The following is a 20,603-nucleotide window of genomic DNA, read 5'->3' as shown; positions in this document are numbered from 1 at the left end:
TTGAGGCCATATCCCCTAGGCCTAGTCTCACCCACGAGTGGAAAAAATATGCCTGCCTCTATCTTATCTGTCCCTTTCATAATTTTATATATTTCTACAAGATCCCCTCTCATTCTTCTAAATGCTAGCAAGTACAGTTCCGGGTGGCTCAACCTCCCCTCATAGGATAACTCCTTCATCTCTGGAATCAGCCTGGTGAACCTCTTCTGCACCGCCTCCAAAGCCAGTATATCCTTTTCATGTAAGAAGACCAGAACAGTGTACAATAGCTATCAGTGACTTATGATCACATGTTATTTGTGGAGTTTGGGTGAGCTCAGTTTCCAGAATCAAAAAGCAAAATGGCCAAAAACATGTAACAAGATCAATGCACTGACGCCAAACCAAAAAATCCAAGTAAGTCATACAGCACATTGAGACTTGATGCAATTGAACACAATTGTGAGTAACATTAAAATTGGGTTTGAAAATCCACATACTTAAACTAACCTTCGGTGATGATAAGACAGTTCTGGGGTGAACAATGGGAGGAATCAGGATGCTCTTGACCTTATTGGATGACGCTTGCTGACTTTATAAAAAGTTGCATATATCTTAAAAGTGAGCTCTTGCATTACCATCACTGGCCAATCAAGGGATGCAGAGACATACAGTCCCAGTGCATCTTTAGGGCAGTAAGTTCCCCTTCCTCTTTAACTCCAATAGCTCTCAAGCATAACTGTTGTAATGCAAAATGTCTCCTTTAATTGATACTTCTGGCATCAAGCTGATATTCCTTCAACTACCCATTATAAAGCTTGTGACAATCTGTTATGATTGACTCAATTCAAAAATTCTCAGCATTTATGTTTAGAATCATTGAATAGTTATATACAAAAGGAGGCTATGCAACCCATCATGTGTGTTCTAGCTATTTTCAAGAATAAATTAGTTTGTTTCTCTCCCTAGTTCTTTCCAGGAGCCTTGGACTTTTTTTGTCACCATGTACTTATCTAATTCCCTTTTCAGACCACAATCAGAGCTGGCTCCACCACATTCTCAGATTACATCCTAAACATACACTGCATTAAAAAAGCCTGCTTTCACATGTCAATATCAGTTCTTTTGCCATTTACCTCACATCAATGTCCACTGGTTTTTGGCCTTCTTGCTAATGAAGCCAGTTCTTCAGTACCTAATCAAGATCCTTCATGGTTTTGAAGCGTTTTATCCGATTCCCCCCTCAATCTTCATGAAGTAGAATGGCCCCAGCTTTTTCCCATCTAGCCATGTCGCTGAAGGCCATCATTTCTGTAACCAGTTTCATCAATATTTTCTGCATGAATCCTTCACTTCCTTCCAAAAACATGGTGTCCAGAATTGGACACAACAATCCAGTTGAGGCCTAGCTAATATTTACAGAGATTCATTGTAATGTCCTTGCTATTGTACTCAATGTGGTTATTTGTAAAGCTCAGGATACCATAAAAAGGGGGTTTCAATCACTTTCTCAAATTGCTTCACCATTTTCACTGATTTGTGCACATACACCCCCTAGCCTTTCTGTTCTTGAATTAGACCCTTTCTTTCCTATTACTTCTCCTTGTTCTTCTCACCAAAAAAAATCACTTGACTAATCTCTGCATTAACATTAATCTGCTATTTGTCTACCTAATTAACTATCCTGCCTATATCTGCTTGAAGTTACTATCCTCCTTACTCCAATATTGAAACTTTATATCAAGTGTAAGTTTTGAAAATGTGCCTGTATTTAAGTGTCTAAGGGCTTTAATATGCATCAAGCAGAGCGGTAATTCTATGACCAACCCCTGAAGAACCCTAATGTAGACCATTCTCCAGTCCAAGAAACAATCATCCACCACTACCCTCTGTTTCTTCTCATTCATTCAATTTTATATCCACTCTCCCACTGTTGCTTTTTTATTCTACAAGCTTTAGATTTGCTGTGAAGCCTGTTCTGTGTCACTTTATCAAGTACATTTTGGAACATCTTATACACCACTGCAAAACCTTCATCTTCTAGGTTTATCCTTAGATCCGTTGTGAGTTATGGTGTAATAATTCTCAAGGCCTCTGGCAATTCATTGTTTACATTGGATCAGCTGTGGATTGGTTGTTTCTGAAGCAGAAAGTTCTGGGTTCAAATCCCATTCATGGGCTGGAGGATAAAAATCAAGGCTGACACTCCAGTTCAGTGCTTGAGGGAGCTTTATATTGTTTGAGGTGCTGTCTTGTGGATGACACAGTAAACAAAGGCTCCATTGGCCTGCTCAGGTGGATGGTGATCCAAAGGCACTATTTCAAAGAAGAACTGGGAATGAATTGGATGCAAATCGCTTTTGGAAGTTCTGAAGATATGAAAAATACAATAAAACTGCTGGTTTGTTCTTTTCTTCTGCAGGCACGTTTAGTTTCATTTAAGTTTGCCATGGTATCAGAGAAGCTTACCTCTGGCTGCATCTACCAGGCATTTACTGTTCATGATACTTGAAAAAAAAAATTAATGATCAACTATTGGGATTGCAGGCATGAATTTTCATCCTTTAGGATGTATTCACAAAATTACTGTTTTAAGGCAATCCCCATTTTACTAGTAGAGGATAAAGTGGTAAAGCCAGCTATGGTGATTTCCAGAATTCTACAATTTTATAAAACAGCACATCTGATTCTTCAGCCTGGTTTTGTTCAGGTGACAAGTTCAACCATGTTAGGTGTAAAATTTCATATTTTTAATTAGGATAGACGGAAACAATGGGATAACTTTGAGGCTTCTCTGAATAACTGTTAATTTGCATATGGTTTTCTGTAATTATATAAAGTTCCAGGTCAGACTGTTTAATTTGCATTATTGATAATGAGTTATCTTTTTTTACACAGCTGTTGACCTTATGAAGCACGAAGTGATATTTAGTATGGTGAGATTGACTGCCACGACTATCATATGCATTGGCTTCCTGCTCATGCTTCTTCCTGAAGAATGGGATGAAATAACTTTAAGGTTTATTAACAGATTAAAGGAGAAGAAGAATGAAGATCAAACAGAAGACACCACAGAATCTAGTGTCCACACTCGGAGCAGAAGTAGAGCAAACGGAACAGTTTCAATTCCTTTAGCTTAAAAGCAGCTAAGTTTTAAAATGCACGAAGATGTATATTCTGTGAATATAATTTAGTTGTGTGAAATAGTATGCTATTATGACAGTATTACTTTTTGAAGCAAAGATCTATGGTATACAATATAAGTATGACACAATCAATTATTAAAAACAACATCATTGCAATTTAAACTTTATAAAATTACATGGGAATGGGTGTTAATGTCAAATAAAGTTTTTGTAAAGGTCCTTGCATTGGGTTTTTTATTATTTATTTAATGATATGGCCTTTGGTTAAAAAGAACATTTTTTTCCTTTTGATTGTTGTTACTGCATTCAGTTGTATTCTAACACAATCAAAATAAAAGACTGATAGAGCACATGTAAAAGTGTCCTGATTTGTCATTTGTAGATTACACTGTGACTATTTGACTACTGTTTAAATGCTCCAGTTAATGTTTGTGAAATTGTGTTAGTCCATTATAATGAGACTGACACACAGCCAGCACTCTCTATGCTGGTTAGTGGCAGTGCAGTCAGTTTGAGTGGAACTGTGGGCAGGAAAACAGAATGAGTTGATACCACTTAAAGGCAGTCTGCACTTCTTAAAGGGGAGATATATGTTATATAAGATAATGGTTCTGAAGGGATTAATGATCATGTTACGTTGGCTCCATCCATTCTACAGTCTGTGAGTGGAGAGAAGGGGGTTCTAGCTTTTGGAGGGACCAAATGCATCTGTACCAGCTCCCTCAGAGCTTAGTAATCATTTGTATCAGATAGAGTTTTAATTATTATTTTTATTCATTTGTGGGACTTGGGTGTCGCTACTTGGTCAGCATTGATGGTCCACCCCTATTTGCCATTGAGAAGGTGGTGGTGAGTTGCCTTCTTGAATCGCTGCAGTCCACTTGCTTTGGGTTGACCCACAATGGAGGGAATTTCAGGATTTTGACCCAACAACTGTGAAGAAACGGTGGTATATTTCTAAATCAGGGTGGTGAATGACTTGGAGGAGAACTTGCAGGTGGTGATGTTCCCAAGTACCTGCTGTCCTTGTCCTTCTAGATGGAAGTGGTTGTGGATTTGAAAGGTGCTCTATAAGGATCTTTGGTGAATTATTATTATTCTACAATGCTTTTTTTATGAGAAGTGCCTCTTTTATAGATGTTCTGCAGTAGTGGATTGTCTCCTGTTAATCACTAGATAGACCCAAAACAATTCAAAGACAACAGGAAATAGCCAATCAGTTCTTACTCAGTACCACAGACTGGGAGAGGCAAAGACCACATGGTGTCACTGGGAAAATGTCACAGTGTACTGTGCCTTTAGGTAGCAGTAGGATGTATTTCAACTTGATGATGTGACTAGAAGGCTTGCAGATTCTCAGGTACGACAGGAGATCGTGCAAGGTTGTTCAGATAGTTTTAGGCAGTAGGAGATCCTTCTCCTCAAGGAGACAGAGAGTGCTGCAGACTGCAAATGCTCTGACAATGGCAAAAGGGACCTTAGGAGAGTGACTTTGGAAATGTAGTCGCTGGCTGCAATTGGAAAAGGAGTCTGAAGACCTGTCCTGGATTGTTAAGGCAAGGCTCCGTTAGGAGTTAGGACTCAAGGCTCCGTTAATTTCTGCACTATCTGGGTAATCCAAGATGGAGGATGGGCAAAATTTCTGGCTGTAACAGCTGTACCTTTTTTGAGGTGTTTTGGGTGTTGGAGGTGATTTCCTTGAATTCCAGGAGCATCAATTACTGTTTTATATGCTGTTGTATTGTTTTGGAAATTTGGAGAAAAAAGTCCAAACAACAGCACTTTTAAAAGGGAAAAGACCAGACAAAGGAAGCACAGGTTGAGGTCAGTGCAGGAGAGAGAGAGAGAGAGAGAGAGAGAGAAAAAGAAAGAAAGAAAGAAAGAAAGAAAGAAAGAAACCCACAGTGCAACTGACAGAGTTAGCAGTTACTGCCTTTGCTGTTGAATTCCTGTATCGCTGGACATCAGAGTGCGTCTGGGAAAATTAAAGAACAGTGAAATTCACAACTGATCTTAGAGAAACCTGTTGGGAGAGGTCACAGAACGGAAACAGAGAAGTGGATGTTTTAAACGTGGGCCTTAAAATAAGTCTGCAGTAGTGAGTAGAGTGGGTTCTTTCTTGATTATATGTTTTATTGAGCTATGTTGCTTGATTAAACTTAAAATATAAGCCATTAGTATTAATATAACCTGGAGCAGTGTTTTGTAGAGGAATAAGACAGTGTTATTTTCTGGGTGTGTAGATTGAAAGAAGCAAAAAATGGCCTTTAGTAAAGTGCTCTTCTTGTTGGATATGGGAGTTTAGGGAGAGTTTATGGGTTACTGAGGATTATATCTGCAATAAATACCATTGGTTGCGAATCCTCTCAGATCAAATGGATTGGTTGGAGAGTTGAAGAGGCAGTCAGAGGCAGTGAGGAATTTACAAGAGCAAGGGGATGTGATGGATGGCAGTTATAGGAAGGGGGGGGGGGATGTCTCAGATACAGTTACATAGATGGGCTAACTCCAGGAAAAATAAGAGAGATAGGCAGGTAGTGCAGGAGACTTCTGTGGCGATCCCCATTTCAAACAAGCATGCTGTTTTGGAAAATGTAGGGAGTGATGGATTCTCAGGGAAATGTAACATGAACAGCCAAGTTTCTGGTATTGAGACATGCTCTAATGCAATGAAAGGTACGAGGGGTTCCAAGCGATTGATTGTCTTAGGGGACTCTCTAGTCCAAGGTACAGACAGACGTTTCTGTGGCCGGCAGTGAAAAATCAGAATGGTGTGTTGCTTCCCTGGTGCCAGGATCAAGGATGCCTCAGAGAGGGTGCAGGATGTTTTCAAGGGGGAGGGGGGTCATTGTACACATTGGAACCATTGTACACAAGGGAAAATGTTGAGACTCTGAAGGGAGATTACAGAGGGTTCGGCAGGAATTTAAAAAGGAGGTCCTCAAGAGTAGTAATATCTGGATTACCCCCAGTGCTATGAGCTAGTCAGGGCAGGAATAGGGGGATAGAGCAGATGAATGCATGGCTGAGGAGCTGGTGTATGGGAGAAGGATTCTCAATTTTGGATCATTGGAAGCTGTTTTGGGGTAGAAGTGAGCTGTACCAGAAGGACAAGTTGCATCTAATTTGGAAGGGGATTAATACACTGGCAGGGAGATTTGCTAGAGCTGCTCAGGAGGATTTAAACTAGTAAGGTGGGGGGGGGGGGGGGGGGGAGGAGGTGGGACCCAGTAAGATAGTGAGGAAAGATTTCAATCTGAGACTGGTACAATTGAGAACAAAGGCGAGTCAAATAGTCAGAGCAGGCAGGGACAAAGCAGAGAACAAGGTAGGACTGATAAATTAAACTGCAATTATTTCAATGCAAGAGGCGTAACAGGGAAGGCAGATGAACTCAGGGCATGGTTAGGAATGTGGGACTGGGATATCTTAGGAATTACAGAAACATGGTTCAGGGATGGGCAGGACTGGCAGCTTAATGTTCCAGGATACAAATGCTACAGGAAGGACCGAGAGGGAGGCAAGGGGGCGGGTGGCATTTTTGATTATAGCTGTAGTGAGGGAGGATATTCCTGGAAATAATCCAGGGAAGTTATTTGGGTGGAACTGAGAAATAAGAAAGGGATGATCACCTTATTGGGATTGTATTATAGACCCCCTAATAGTCAGAGGGAAATTGAGAAATGAATTTGTAAGGAGATTTCACTTATCTGTAAGAATAATAGGATGGTCATGATAGGGAATTTTAACTTTCCAAACAAAGACTGGTACTGCCATAGTGTTAAGGGTTTAGATGGAGAGGAATTTGCTAAGTGTGTACAAGAAAAGTTTCTGATTCAGTATGTGAATGTACCTACTAGGGAAGGTGAAAAACTTGACCTACTTTTGGGAAATAAGGCAGGGCAGGTGACTGAGGTGTCAGTAGGAGAGCACTTTGGGGCCAGTGACCATAATTCTATTAGTTTTAAAATAGTGATAGAAAAGGATAGACCAGGTCTAAAAGTTGAAGATCTAAATTGGAGAAAGGTCAATTTTGACAGTATTAGGCAAGAACTTTCAAAAGCTGATTGGGTGCAGATGTTTGCAGGTAAAGGGATGGCTAGAAAATGGGAATCCTTCAGAAATGAGATAACGAGAATCCAGAGAAAGTATATTCCTGTCAGGGTGAAAGGGAAGGCTGGTAGGTATAGGGAATGTTGGATGACTAAAGAAATTGAGATTTTGGTTAAGAAAATGAAGGAAGCATATGTCAGGTATAGACAGGATAGATCGAGTGAATCCTTAGATGAGTATAAAGGCAGTAGGAGTATACTTAAGAGGGAAATCAGGAGGGCAAAAAGGGGACAAGCCAGGAAACTATAGACCGGTGAGCCTGACCTCAGTGGTGGGCAAGTTCTTGGAGGGAATCCTGAAGGATGGATGTTCATGTATTTGGAAAGGCAAGGACTGATTAGGGATAGTCAACTTGGCTTTGTGTGTGGGAAATCATGTCTCACAAACTTGATTGAGGTTTTTGAAGAAGCAACAAAGAGGATTGATAGGGCAGAATAATGGACATGATCTATATGGACTTCAGTAAGGCATTCGACAAGGTTCCCCATGGAGACTGGTTTGCAAGGTTAGATCTCATGGAATACAGGGAGAACTAACCATTTGGATACAGAACTGGCTGAAAGGTAGAAGACAGAGGGTGGTGGTGGAGGTTGTTTTTTGGATTGGAGGCCTGTGACCAGTGGAGTGCCACAAGGATCGGTGCTGGGTCCACCACTTTTCATCATTTATATAAATGATTTGGATGTGAGCATAGGCGGTATAGTTAGTAAATTTGCAGATGACACCAGAATTGGAGGTGCAGTGGACAGCGAAGGAGGTTATTTCAGATTACAATGGGATCTTGATCAGATGAGCCAGTGGGTTGAGAAGTGGCAGATGGAGTTTAGTTTAGATAAATGCAAGGTGCTGCATTTTGGGAACACAAATCTGAGCAGGACTTATACACTTCATGGTAAGGTCCAAGGGAGTGTTGCTGAACAAAGAGACCTTGGAGTGCAGGTTCATAGCTTGAAAGTGAAGTCACAGGTAGATAGGATAGTGAAGAAGGCGTTTGGTATGCCTTCTTTTATTTGTCAGAGTATTGAGTACAGGAGTTGGGAGGTCATGTTATGGCTGTACAGGACATTGGTTAGGCCACTTTTGGAATATTACCTGCAGTTCTGGTCTCCTTCCTATTGGAAGGATGTTGTGAAACTTTGCAAGGGCTCAGAAAAGATTTACAAGGATGTTGCCAGGGTAGGAGGAGTTGAACTATAGGGAGAGGTTAAATAGGGTGGGGCTGTTTCCTCTGGAGCATCGGAGGTTGAGGGGTGACCTTATAGAGGTTTACAAAATTATGAGGGGTGTGAATAGGATAAATAGACAAAGTCTTTTCCCTAGGATGTGAGAGTCCAGAACTAAAGTGCATAGGTTTAGGGTGAGAGGGGAAAGACATAAGAGAGACCTAAAAGGCAACTTCTTCACGCAGAGGATGGTATGTGCATGGAATGAGCTGTCAGAGGAAGTGGTGGAGGCTAGTACAATTGCAACATTTAAAAGGCATCTGGATGGGTATATGAATGGGAAGGGTTTGAAGGGATATGGGCCGGGTACTGGCAGGTGGGACTAGATTGGGTTGGGATATCTGGTCGGCATGGATGAGTTGGACTGAAGTGTCTATTTCCGTGCTATACATTCCAAGACTCTATGACTCTATCTATAATTCGATTACCTATAGCCCTGTCTTTTTCTACTTCTGCCAGGAAACAGTAACCAAGCTCTCTCACATGCTGCTGGTAAATGTGAAACCCAAATCAAGCCATGGATAACCTTTCTGTAACTGTCAAACCCTCTAGAGTCCTGAATGTCTGTTCCACATTGGTATTGATAGATCAGGAGAAACTGTTCTCACAGATGGAAGGATCAATAATCACATAGTACTGACTTAAGATATTTGGCAAAACAATCCTCAGAAATGGGAGGAGATGAGGACAATTTCTATTACTCTGAAAGTTGTGGTGATCACAAATATGTTTCCTGAAAGGGTGTTGGAAGTAGATTCAAACGAAATCTTTGAAAGGCCAGTGCATACATGCCAAATGAAAGATTAATTGATCTACGAGGAAAGAACAGTGGGAAATGGGATTAATTAGATTGCCTTTTCAAAGCGCTGTTGCAGGCAAGCTGAGTTCAGATACCCAGTTCTATGCAGAATGGTGCTATGAATACATAGATTTCTTCTGTCAATTTTAGAAAGTTAATTGATTATTCTACATAGTTGAAATCAGCCTTCAATTTTCTAATGCTCCCTGTTGTCCCAGCCAAAGGATAACTGGATATCAAGATAAAGAATCATGATGGTTTTTCTATGGAAGGGGGTTATTTGGTCCATTGTGTCCGTGCTTGCTCTCTGAAGGACCAATTCATTTGGTGTCACTCCTCTGCCTTTTCCCTGTAAACCTGAGCATTTTTCCTTTTCAGATAATATTCGAAATTCCTTTTGAGAATCTCACTTAAATTTGTTTTCGCCATACTGACAGGCAACACATTACAGATCCTAATCATTCACCACATGAAAGGTCTTCCTTCATGTCACCATTGCTTCTTTTGTATTTACCTCAATTCTGGGCTCTCCAGTTCTTGGTCCTTCCACTAAGGAAAGATGTTCCCTATTTACTCCATTAAAACCCCTCAGGAATTTGAATACCTCCATCAAAGCCAACCTTCTCTTCTCCAGCTGCAGCCAAAGCTGGAGCCCCAAACAACAGCATGGACAACCCTTTTCTGTGACAATTGAGGTCACTAAGGTCCTGAATTTCTGCTCCACCATAGTTTGCTGGAGTAGGTGTAGAATAACTGTTTTCATTCAGGGGAGCATAATGGTGGCTTGGTGGTAACATTGCTGCCTCACAATGCCAGAGACCTGGGTTCAATAACAGCCTCGGGTGACTGTCTGTGTGGAGTTTGCATATTCTACCCATGTCTGGGCAGGTTTCCTCCCACAATCCAAAGATGTGCAGGTTAGGTGAACTGGCCAAGCAAAATTGCCCATAGTGTTCAAGAGTGTCTAGGTTTGGTACATTAGTCAGGTGTAAATGTAGAGTAATGGGGCAGGGGAATGGGTCTGGGTGGAATACTGTTCAGAGGGTTGGTGTGGACTTGTTGGACCAAAGGGCCTGTTTCCACACTGGAGGGGTTCTGTGATAATTTACAATCTTTTTTGTTGTTTTATGCTTTATTTTTACTTTAATGACTGTCTGGTAATCAGAGGACACTGTTTTAAGATAAGTGGAAAATAAATTCATATAAAGAGTAGACATAACATACAATGTCTTCTTAAGCATCATAATGTATCTTATGAGTTAAATAGTTATATGAGACCCATTGTTGAATGTGCAGTGCATGTTGGAATTACCAAACAACATGGGAGCAAGCCTGATACCATTCTGAAAAAAGTATTGAATAACAAAGGAGTCCTAAGCTACTCTCAACAAGGCAACTGTTGTTTCATTTTGTTAAAGGTGGAAGAAGATCTGTTTGGACTTTTTGGTCATTCGTTCATGCAGTGTGGCGTCATTGGCTGGGCCAGCATTTATTGCCCATCCTTTATCTTACCATAACACATGGAAGCAGAAGTAACAGGAGAAACAATAAAACTGATTTTTAAGAATGGCTGGAAAATTAAAAATAACATACTATAATAACTAAAACTTAAGAGCAAAGAGACAAAATGAACAAAAATGAATATAAGCTGCTAGGCACTTACAAAAAAGTGATTAATAAGGCAAATAGAATGTTGGCTTTTATTTCAAACTAGGATAGAATTCAAAGCTGGAGAAACGTAGGGTCAGTCTCTAGAACATTAGACAGACTCCAGTAGGAATACTATATTCAATTTTTGGCATTGAGGATTAAAAAGAGACGTTGGAGGGGATACAGTGAACAGCCACTCAAATGATATCAGAAACAGTAGGGTTACATTATTAAGACAAGAAACATAAACGTGGTTTGCATTTCTTTGACTTCAGAAGCTTAAACAATGGTCCAATCAAGCTCTTTAAAATGTCAAAGCAATTCAGTGCCGACAGGTATAATAAATCTATTTCCTCTGATTGGGGAATTCAGAACAAGTTTAAGAATAATGGTAAAAAGGCACAAAAGATCCTGATCATTAAAATAGAGGCATGAAGTAAACAAGGAAATTGTTATGCACCTTTATATATACGGGATTGATCTCAACTGAACCTTAAAGAGGGAATCCGAACGATTTATGCAAATGGTTTCATGGATGAGGGATTTCAGTTACATGATACAAAAGCTGGGCTTATTCTTCTTAGAGAAGGCTGAGAGTTGTTTGGATGAAAATGTTCAAATGCATGAACAGTCTTGATAGATAGGGACAAATTGCTCCGATTGGTTGAAGGGACACTGATTTAAGATAACTGGTAAAATAATCAAAGGGAATTTAAGGGAAACCTTTTTTATGCAGTAGAGGGTTATGATTTGGAACAGATTGGCAGGTTCAATCACAGCTTTCAAAATGAAAGTTATTTACTATTTGCAGGAAAATAATTTGAATGGCTACAGGGAAAAGAGTGGAATTAATTACATTACTCTTTCAGACAGACAGCATTGTCTCAACAGGCCAAGTGCAGTGCTTTATCTATTTTATAATTTAATAAGGAGCACAAAAATCTCAGGTAATCTTTGTTAGAAGTTAACAAGCAATTAAGAAAACAAATGGCATATTCATCTTTACTACAAGAGGATTTGAGTGTTGGAGTGAAGATGTCTTGCTGCAATTGTTATGGACCACGCCGAACTCCTCGAAACATTTCAAGAGAGTAGCCCAGATGCTAACTTTGCTAGTTGTTTTAAGCAGATGTAACATGAATATTCCAGGAGGGATGCAATTGGCTAAGCCATGTAGTTTTAAACAGAATTTATTTACAAGATTACTGAATGAAACACAAACAAAAGAGAATACCGAATAACTTAACCTATCCGAAAACCCAACACATCATCCCAGCTTAATGCTGCTGTTCCCAATACTTGCAACAATCCCCATAAACACCCCTCGGCACTAAAGGAAAAATCAAACACAGGGTCTTACGGGAGAGAAGTCAGAGAGAGAGGACCATTCTGAATCTGCTTCTTTGGGTCCAGCAGCTTCAGAACACTACTGTGCTAAAACCAAACCAAACCAGAGAGAAGCTGAGCTGGGAGAACTGGCCACTGTCCTTTCATTGTACATGTGTTTCTTTTAATTTGAAAGCCTTTTGCTTGAGGCAGTATCTGTTAGCTTTAATCAAATTAGCCCTAAAACCCTTCAGCTTAGATGTTTTGGAGTCTGTGTCTTTTACAACCTATCTGAAAGAAAATTAAGGAAAAATAACCTTGTTTATGGAGCAGCATCATCACACAATTATACAGAGCATTAGTGAGTTCACACTTGGCATATTGTACATGGTATTGGTCTCTTTAGATAAGGAAAGATATACTTGTCATTGAGGGAGTATAACAAAGGATCCCGGACCTAATTCCTGGGATGATGGTTTAGTCCTGTAAGAAAAGACAAGATCAACTAGGCCTATATTCCCTTAAGTTTAGAAGAAGAAAAGGTGATTCCATTCAAACACGCAAGGTTCTGACAGACCTTGACAATGTAAATGCAAGCGAGAATCGGGGGCACAATCTTAGAGTCCGGGGCACACCATTTAGGACCGAGATGGGAATTTCTTCAGTTAGAGAGTGGTGAATCTTTGAAATTCTCTCTCCCTTTGGGCTATGGGGGAATTGCTGGTTAATTATGTTCATAACTGAGATTGATAGATTTTCACATCTTAAAAACATCGATATGGGGATAGTGTGGAGAAATGGTGTTGAGCTAGAAGATCAACCATGATCTCATTAAATGGCAGAGTAGACTCTGAGGGCTGAATGGTCTTCTCTTGCTGATAGTTTATGTCATGTTCTCAGAGGTGAGCATAGTGAGCCAAGGTGAAGATGGGGGAGTGAAATCTGCTGAGTAACATTGGGACGGGACCAAGAAGAGTTATTGGTTCGAAATGTTAACTATGACTACATGACTCTGCTTTCTCTCCACAGATGCTGCCAGAACTGCTGAGTTTCCGCAACAATTTCTATTTTTGTTTGTTTCAGATCTCCAGCATCTGCAGTACTTTATTTCATTGTCACAATACGACCCGCCCTTTACCTCTTTCAATGCATCTTTCGTTGGCAAAATAAAGACAGTAATGAACAAAGTAACCAGGTCCGGGGCATGGTGCAACATGTTATCCAGAGCTGATTAATCCCTGTCAGTGTCTGCAGGCCAGGCATGACTGAATTCCAACATTTTCCAGTTGGTAGAAGACTCGGGGCGTGCTGTGTTGCTCAATGACTTGACTGGGCACGTTCACTCTTTAACCCGAGCTGGTGAGTGTGTAACAGGGGCGTTACCTCGGTAACAGAAACCCTCCCCCGGGGAAGTTTCCATTGCAGTTGATCATTGCAATGGAAATCTCCAAGACAATCTAAGGCTGGCGACTAATACACACACACACACACACACACATAGAGGTGCTCCGAGGCTTTGGAGAGTGCAACGGTGAAGATGGGTTCAGGATGGTCAAGAGGCCAGCACAAGCTGATCCGGGTGAGGCCGGTACCTGCATGCCAGGCGGGTATTTGCCCCGGAGTGCAACGGCATGGCAGTCGCCGGACAAGCTGCTCGCTTGTGGCCGCCGGGGACTGGCTGACACACGGCCACCTGAAAGCAGCCTCTTTGCTCGGAAGAAGCGAACTTCCTCCCCTGAAAGAGGTGCGAAATGGCTCTCGCCCCCTCCCCAGCCTCAGGCAAAGTAGGTGCAATGCGGGCTGGGGGAGAGGGGGCTTCCAGCGATATAAAACTTCAGTCAGGATTTGCAGTATCCCCCGCTCTCTGAAACGTTTCATTTTCACAGTGCAAGATAAGCGAAAGGTTCGTAAAACTGCTTCGCACAATCCCCAGATTATTTAGTTCCATTATTTTGTTGGACAGAAGAGCAGCCCTTTACAAGAGAAACTATTTGTGCAAATACGTTTTCCATTGAGCTGCCTTTCAAGTTCCATGAACTTGTCTCCACCGTTGAATATAATTTCCATTGGATCAGGGAGCCCAAGGATTTGTCAGTTTCCTTGTGTATTTCATTTTTTTTACATTATTATCCAGATTTACATATTACTTTAGCGTTTTTTTTTCTCGTGGTCAAAAGGGTCATTGATTTCTGTGCTGTTAATGTTCGATATAGTGACATGCCAGTACCCAAGGAAGTGCAGACAAACAAAGGGACTTTGATGTGGCAGGTACAGAGACCCTTGAAGGTAGGATAGAGTCCCTACAATGTGGAAACAGGCCATTCACCCCAAGCCCCTCCTAACACTAGCCCACCCAGACTCGGGCTGACGTCATGAGGATCGGCAAATCCTTCTATGCCAGTCTGTATGACTCGAAGCCAGCCGACAGCGCGGCCTCCCAGTCGTTGCTGTCCTCAATCACAGAGGTCTCAGATGACAGAACATGGGAGAGACTGGACCAGCTGCTATCTCTGGACGAGCTGACCAAGGCCCTCGAGTCCTTCGAAAAGAATAAAACTCCTGGAAGCGAGTTGAGTTGTATTGTGCTCTGTGGGACTTGATTGACCAGGACCTGTTGGAGGCGTATGTCAGTATGCTTCGGGCAGGTACCATGAGTCAATCCACGAGGAAAGACATCATCACCCTCATCTACAAGCAGAAGGGGGAGAGGGAGGAAATCAGAAACTGGAGACTAATCTCACTATTAAATGCAGATTACAGAATCTTGGCAAATGTCATAGCCAACCGGGTCAGGTCTGCTCTGGGGTCGGTGATTCACCCTGACCAAACCTGTGCTGTACCGGGCAGGAAGATCGCTGAGACTCTCACACTCCTCAGGGATACGATCACCTATGTACAGGACAAGGGGCTGGACACCTGCCTGATCAGCCTGGACCAGGAGAAAGCCTGAAACAGGATATCACATACGTATATGAGAGAAGTTCTCTCCAAAATGGGCTTTGGGGAGGGAATCTGTAATTGGATCAGACTGCTCTACACCAACATTATCAGTGCAGTCTCAATCCATGGGTGGGAATCAGATAGCTTCCTAGTCAGATCTGGAGTCAGGCAGGACTGCCCTCTCTCTCCTGCCTTGTTTGTGTGCGGCATAGAGCCATTTGCCGAGTCCATCAGGAAGGATGTGAGCCTGAGAGGGGTGACTATTCCTGGCAGTGGGGGCCTGCAGGTTAAGGCCTCCCTGTACATGGATGATGTCGCCGTTTCTGCTCGGATCCGCTGTCCGTGCACAAACTGATGTGTATATGTGACCAGTTTGAATGGGCCTCGGGGGCCAAGGTAAACCGAGGCAAGAGTGAGGCCGTGCTCTTCGGGAACTGGGCTGACCAATCTTTCATCCCCTTCACCGTCAGGACTTACCACCTGAAGGTGCTGGGTATTTGGTTTGGAGGGGCTGGGGCGTGTGCCAAGTCTTGGGAGGAGCGTTCAAGAAAGTGAGGCAGAAACTGGGCAGATGGAAGCTACAATCGCTCTCTATCGCGGGTAAAACTTGGTCATCAGGTGTGAGGCACTGTCACTGTTTTATATGTGGCACAGGTCTGGCCTATTCCCAGGACCTGTGCAGTCGCAGTCACCCGGGCCATCTTCCATTTTATGTGGAGATCAAAGATGGACCGGGTCCGAAGGGACTTGATGTACAAAGCTCTGGGCAACGGGGGAAAAAACACACCCAATGCCACCCTCACCCTGATGGCCACCTTTGTGTGTGGCTGCATCAAGCTGTGCGTGGATCCTACATACTGAGGTTCTACCTGTCCCCGGTGTTGCGAAGGATGGGCCTGGCCCCACTGCTGCGGAACGCTCCAAGTATATGGACCGTTCCATATCACCTGTCCTTCGTAGAGAAATTTATGAAGAAAAACACCTTTGACCACAAGTCCATCAGGAAGTTGTCAACATTAAGTGTCCTTGAGACCCTTTGGGAAAAGGAGAGGGCGGATCCTGTCGAGTGGCTCCCTGAGCAGACTGTCAAAGCCATTTGGCAGAATGCCTCATCGCCAGAACGTTCCAACAAGCACCAAGACGTGACTTGGCTGGTGGTGAGAAGGGCTCTGCCTGTGAGATCCTTTATGCACGCCCGGACTCTGTGCTGCACCTCACGCTGCCCTCGAAGCAGTTTGGGGGAGGACGAGACTGTCACGCACCTCCTTCTGGAATGTGCCTACGCAAAGGAAGTCTGGAGACAAATGCAGTGGTATTTGTCGAGGTTCGTCCCGAGCAGTTCCGTGATGCGGGACTCTGTGCTGTACGGTCTGTTCCCCAGGATGCACACCGAGACGAACATCAACTGTGCCTGGAGGATCATTAGCTTGGTGAAAGACGCTCTTTGGTCTGTCCGAAACCTGTTGATCTTCCAGCTGAAGGAGCTGACCCCGACTAAGTGTTGCGGACTGGCACATTCCAAGGTCCAGGACTACGTGTTGAGGGACGCGCTGAAACTTGGGGCAGCTGCTGCCAAGGCGCGGTGGTGAAAGACCACCGTGTAACATCTGCCAGCCAAAGAACGGGGGGCCCACGCAGTAAGTGGGCTGTGCTGACGCCTCAGCTAAACATATGGATATCTGGATTCTTATATGAATGATTACTCGATCTCTATATGCAAAGAAATGGAATGTTTATGTATGTATAGCATGACTAATTGTACAGATCATCAAAATATTTTAATGAATAAAGTATATTTTTGAAATAAAAAGAAAGTGGCCCACCAAGACTCAGCCTCCTACCCTGTAATTCCCATGGCTAATCCACCTAATTTACACATCCCTGGACACTGGACAATCCACTTAACCTGCACATCTTTGAACTGTGGGAGGAAGGGACCAAAGCACCCACATAGACAAATAGAGAACGTATAAACTCCACACAGGTAGTTGCCTAAGGCTGAACTTGAACCCAGGTCCCTGGCACTGTGAGGCAGCAATGCTAACCACTGAGCCACCCCAAGACAGCTGGTTCAGTAGGTATATAGGATACTTGCCTTTATTAGTAAAGGCATTGATGATAAGAGCAGGGAGGTCATGAGTTAGGCTGCAGCTGGAGTACTGTGTGTAGGTCTGGTCGCCACTCTGTAGGAAGGATGTGATTGCACGAGAGACTGTGTGAAGGAGATCACCAGGATGTTGCTGAATAGAGTGATTCAGCTGTGAATAGAGACTGGATAGGCTGGAGTTGTATTTTTTAGAGCAGAGATGGCTGAGGGATCTGATTGAAGTGTACAAAGTTATGAAGGGCATTGATAGGGAGAAATCTTTCCCCTTAGTGGGGGGGGGGGGGGGCAGCAACCGGGGGCACAGATTTAAGGTATGCAGGTTTAAAGGCGATTTGAAAGAAAAATAAATCACCTAGAGGATTGTGTATATGTGGAGCTCACTACTGAAAGGATGGTTCATGTAAGAAACATTAAGATATTTAAGACGTATTTAGATTTCCACTTGAAATGCAAGTGCAAAACAATAGGCTAAATGCTAGAAAGTGGGATTAGAACATGCAACATAATGCTTGATGACCATGTGGACATGCTGTTAAAACTGTATGACTCTCTGTTTTTCTTCATGTTTTCATTTTTCAAGTACCTCACGCCTTCTCATTTGAAAGCCCTTTGGATGATGGGGAAAGGAGCATCATCAAAAAACATCCTCCTCGCAAATTGGAGGTGAGAACTATTTAAATTAAACTGCTTTGCAGCTGCCAACATGCTGAGTCAGTTCTAAATTAATTAAGTAAGAACCGATAGAAATTCAAGCTGATGTCAGGTCCTGAGAAATGACTGCCCTAATGTTCAGGAGTGAGGACAGTTGGAGGCTGGATGTACACTAAAAAATATTCCCCTGGAGCATGTAGAATTGAATATATGGGAATTGTACAGAAAATGGAAAGTGGGATTAGAACATGCAACTTGATGGGCAATTTCCTGGTCTGGAACTCTTTGAAAAAGTTCCCAATTGAATTACAACTGCAGGCTTTAGAGGGTTCTAACTGACTTCATAGAATTCCTACAATGTAAAAGCAGGCTGTTTGGCCCATCAAGTCCAAACTGACCCTCTGAAGAGCATCTGATACTCCCCCACCCTATAACCCTGCATTCCCCCTGGCTTATTTGCCAAACCTACATATTCCTGTACTGTTGGAGGAAACCTACACAGACACAGGGAGAATGCACTAACTCAACACAGACAGTTGCCCAAGACTGGAATTGAACCCAGGCAGCAGTGTTAACCACTGAGCCACCATGCTGCCCTGAAGTACCTGAAAAGTAAGTCAGGAAAAGCAGATAGATTTGTTACAGCACTACATTGGCCTAAATATTTGATGGTCAGTGAGTTGCTGGAGCAGCATGGACAGTTGTTGTGTGTCAGGACCGTACAGAATCCCCAATGCAACTGAACCCTTGAGAATTGCCCATGAAGTTAAATTTTCCAGTGAGGAATTTCCCTGTGTCTGGATCCCTCCAAAAGAATAAATTAATCTCAGAGAATTTAGAGGGTTCAAATTCATTTAAGCCCTGGAAAGGTGAGAATAAAACCGATTTGAAGCCCTTGGTAACTATCAACTTTCTCCCAAAATCATCATTGACTCTACGATTGCTGTTGAACCCAATATTCTTCCACCAATGCTGCCTAAAGCCCCAGCCTGCTTGAGCAGGTACTATCTTCCCACCCAGTCTGGCCCTGCTGCATTCAAATACTACTCCCGACAACTGACCCTCACCATCCCTCCAGACCTCCCACTCACTGAGGACGAACGATCAGTCCTCAGCAAAGGACTCACCTTCATCCCCCTCCGTCCACGCATCAATGAATTTAATACACGACGTGACATCGAACAATTCTTCTGTCGCCTCCGCCTCCGAGCTTACTTTCACAATCAGGACTCCCGCCCACCTTCCGAGGACCCCTTCGCCCACCTCCAACACACTGCATCCACCTGGACACCCCGCGCTGGCCTATTACCTGCCCTCGACCACTTCATTTCCAACTGCCGCCGGGACATTAACCGCCTCAACCTGTCGACCCCCCTCCCCCACTCCAACCTCTCACCCTCACAACGCGCAGCCCTCCAATCCCTCTGCTCCAATCCCAACCTCACCATCAAGCCAGCGGATAAAGGGGGCGCAGTGGTAGTCTGGCGCACTGACCTCTACACCGCTGAAGCCAAACGCCAACTCGAGGACACCTCTTCCTACTGCTCCCTCGACCATGACCCCACCCCCCCATCACCAAACCATCATCTCCCAGACCATACAGAACCTCATCACCTCAGGAGATCTCTCACCCACAGCTTCCAACCTCATAGTCCGGGAACCCCGCACTGCCCGGTTCTACCTCCTTCCCAAGATCCACAAGCCTGACCACCCTGGCCGACCCATCGTCTCAGCATGCTCCTGCCCCACTGAACTCATCTCTACCTACCTTGACACTGTCCTATCCCCCCTAGTCCAGGAACTCCCCACATATGTTCGAGACACCACCCACGCCCTCCACCTCCTCCAAGACTTCAGTTTCCCCGGCCCCCAATGCCTTATCTTCACCATGGATATCCAATCCCTCTACACCTCCATTCGCCATGACCAGGGCCTCCAAGCCCTCCATTTTTTCCTCTCCAGACGTCCCCAACAGTACCCTTCCACTAACACTCTCATTCGTTTGGCCGAACTGGTCCTCACCCTTAACAATTTCTCCTTTGAATCCTCCCACTTCCTCCAGACCAAAGGCGTAGCCATGGGCACACGTATGGGCCCCAGCTATGCCTGTCTCTTTGTTGGCTATGTAGAACAGTTGATCTTCCGTAATTACACCGGCACCACTCCCCACCTCTTCCTCCGCTACATTGATGACTGCATTGGCGCCACCTCGTGTTCCCGCGAGGAAGTTGAGCAATTCATCAACTTCACCAACACATTCCACCCTGACCTTAAATTTACCTGGACAATCTCTGACACCTCGCTCCCCTTCCTGGACCTTTCCATCTCCATTAGTGACGACCGACTTGACACTGACATTTTTTACAAACCCACTGATTCCCACAGCTACCTGGATTACACCTCTTCCCACCCTATCTCTTGCAAAAATGCCATCCCGTATTCCCAATTTCTCCGCCTCCGCCGTATCTGCTCTCAGGAGGACCAGTTCCACCACAGAACACACCAGATGGCCTCCTTCTTTAGAGACCGCAATTTCCCTTCCCACGTGGTTAAAGATGCCCTCCAACGCATCTCGTCCACATCCCGCACCTCCGCCCTCAGACCCCACCCCTCCAACCGTAACAAGGACAGAACGCCCCTGATGCTCACCTTCCAACCTACAAACCTTC

General features: G+C 43.6%; 2 protein-coding genes across 4 annotated transcripts in view; both read left to right on the top strand.

Moving 5' to 3' along the window:
- Nucleotides 1-3,418, top strand: part of slc35f4 (solute carrier family 35 member F4) — a 191,947-nt gene extending 188,529 nt beyond the window's left edge. For 2 of the 3 annotated variants that reach the window (XM_072568803.1, XM_072568804.1), the window contains exon 8: nucleotides 2,878-3,418. In XM_072568803.1, the coding sequence (XP_072424904.1) occupies nucleotides 2,878-3,119 (242 nt within the window). In that variant the 3' untranslated portion in view covers nucleotides 3,120-3,418. The remainder of the gene's footprint in view (nucleotides 1-2,877) is intronic. The other variant, XM_072568805.1, reaches the window with a different exon arrangement.
- Nucleotides 3,419-13,701: 10,283 nt separating this feature from the next.
- Nucleotides 13,702-20,603, top strand: part of LOC140476345 (factor associated with metabolism and energy-like) — a 52,640-nt gene continuing 45,738 nt past the window's right edge. Inside the window, exons 1-2 of the mRNA XM_072568802.1 lie at nucleotides 13,702-14,020; nucleotides 17,864-17,946. Of these exons, the coding sequence (XP_072424903.1) occupies nucleotides 13,774-14,020; nucleotides 17,864-17,946 (330 nt within the window). The 5' untranslated portion in view covers nucleotides 13,702-13,773. The remainder of the gene's footprint in view (nucleotides 14,021-17,863; nucleotides 17,947-20,603) is intronic.

Source organism: Chiloscyllium punctatum, chromosome 4 (assembly GCF_047496795.1).
Source record: "Chiloscyllium punctatum isolate Juve2018m chromosome 4, sChiPun1.3, whole genome shotgun sequence".
NCBI lineage: Eukaryota > Metazoa > Chordata > Chondrichthyes > Orectolobiformes > Hemiscylliidae > Chiloscyllium > Chiloscyllium punctatum.
The sequence above is the reverse complement of the archived record's forward strand: the minus strand, read 5'-3'. Positions and strand labels throughout refer to the sequence as shown.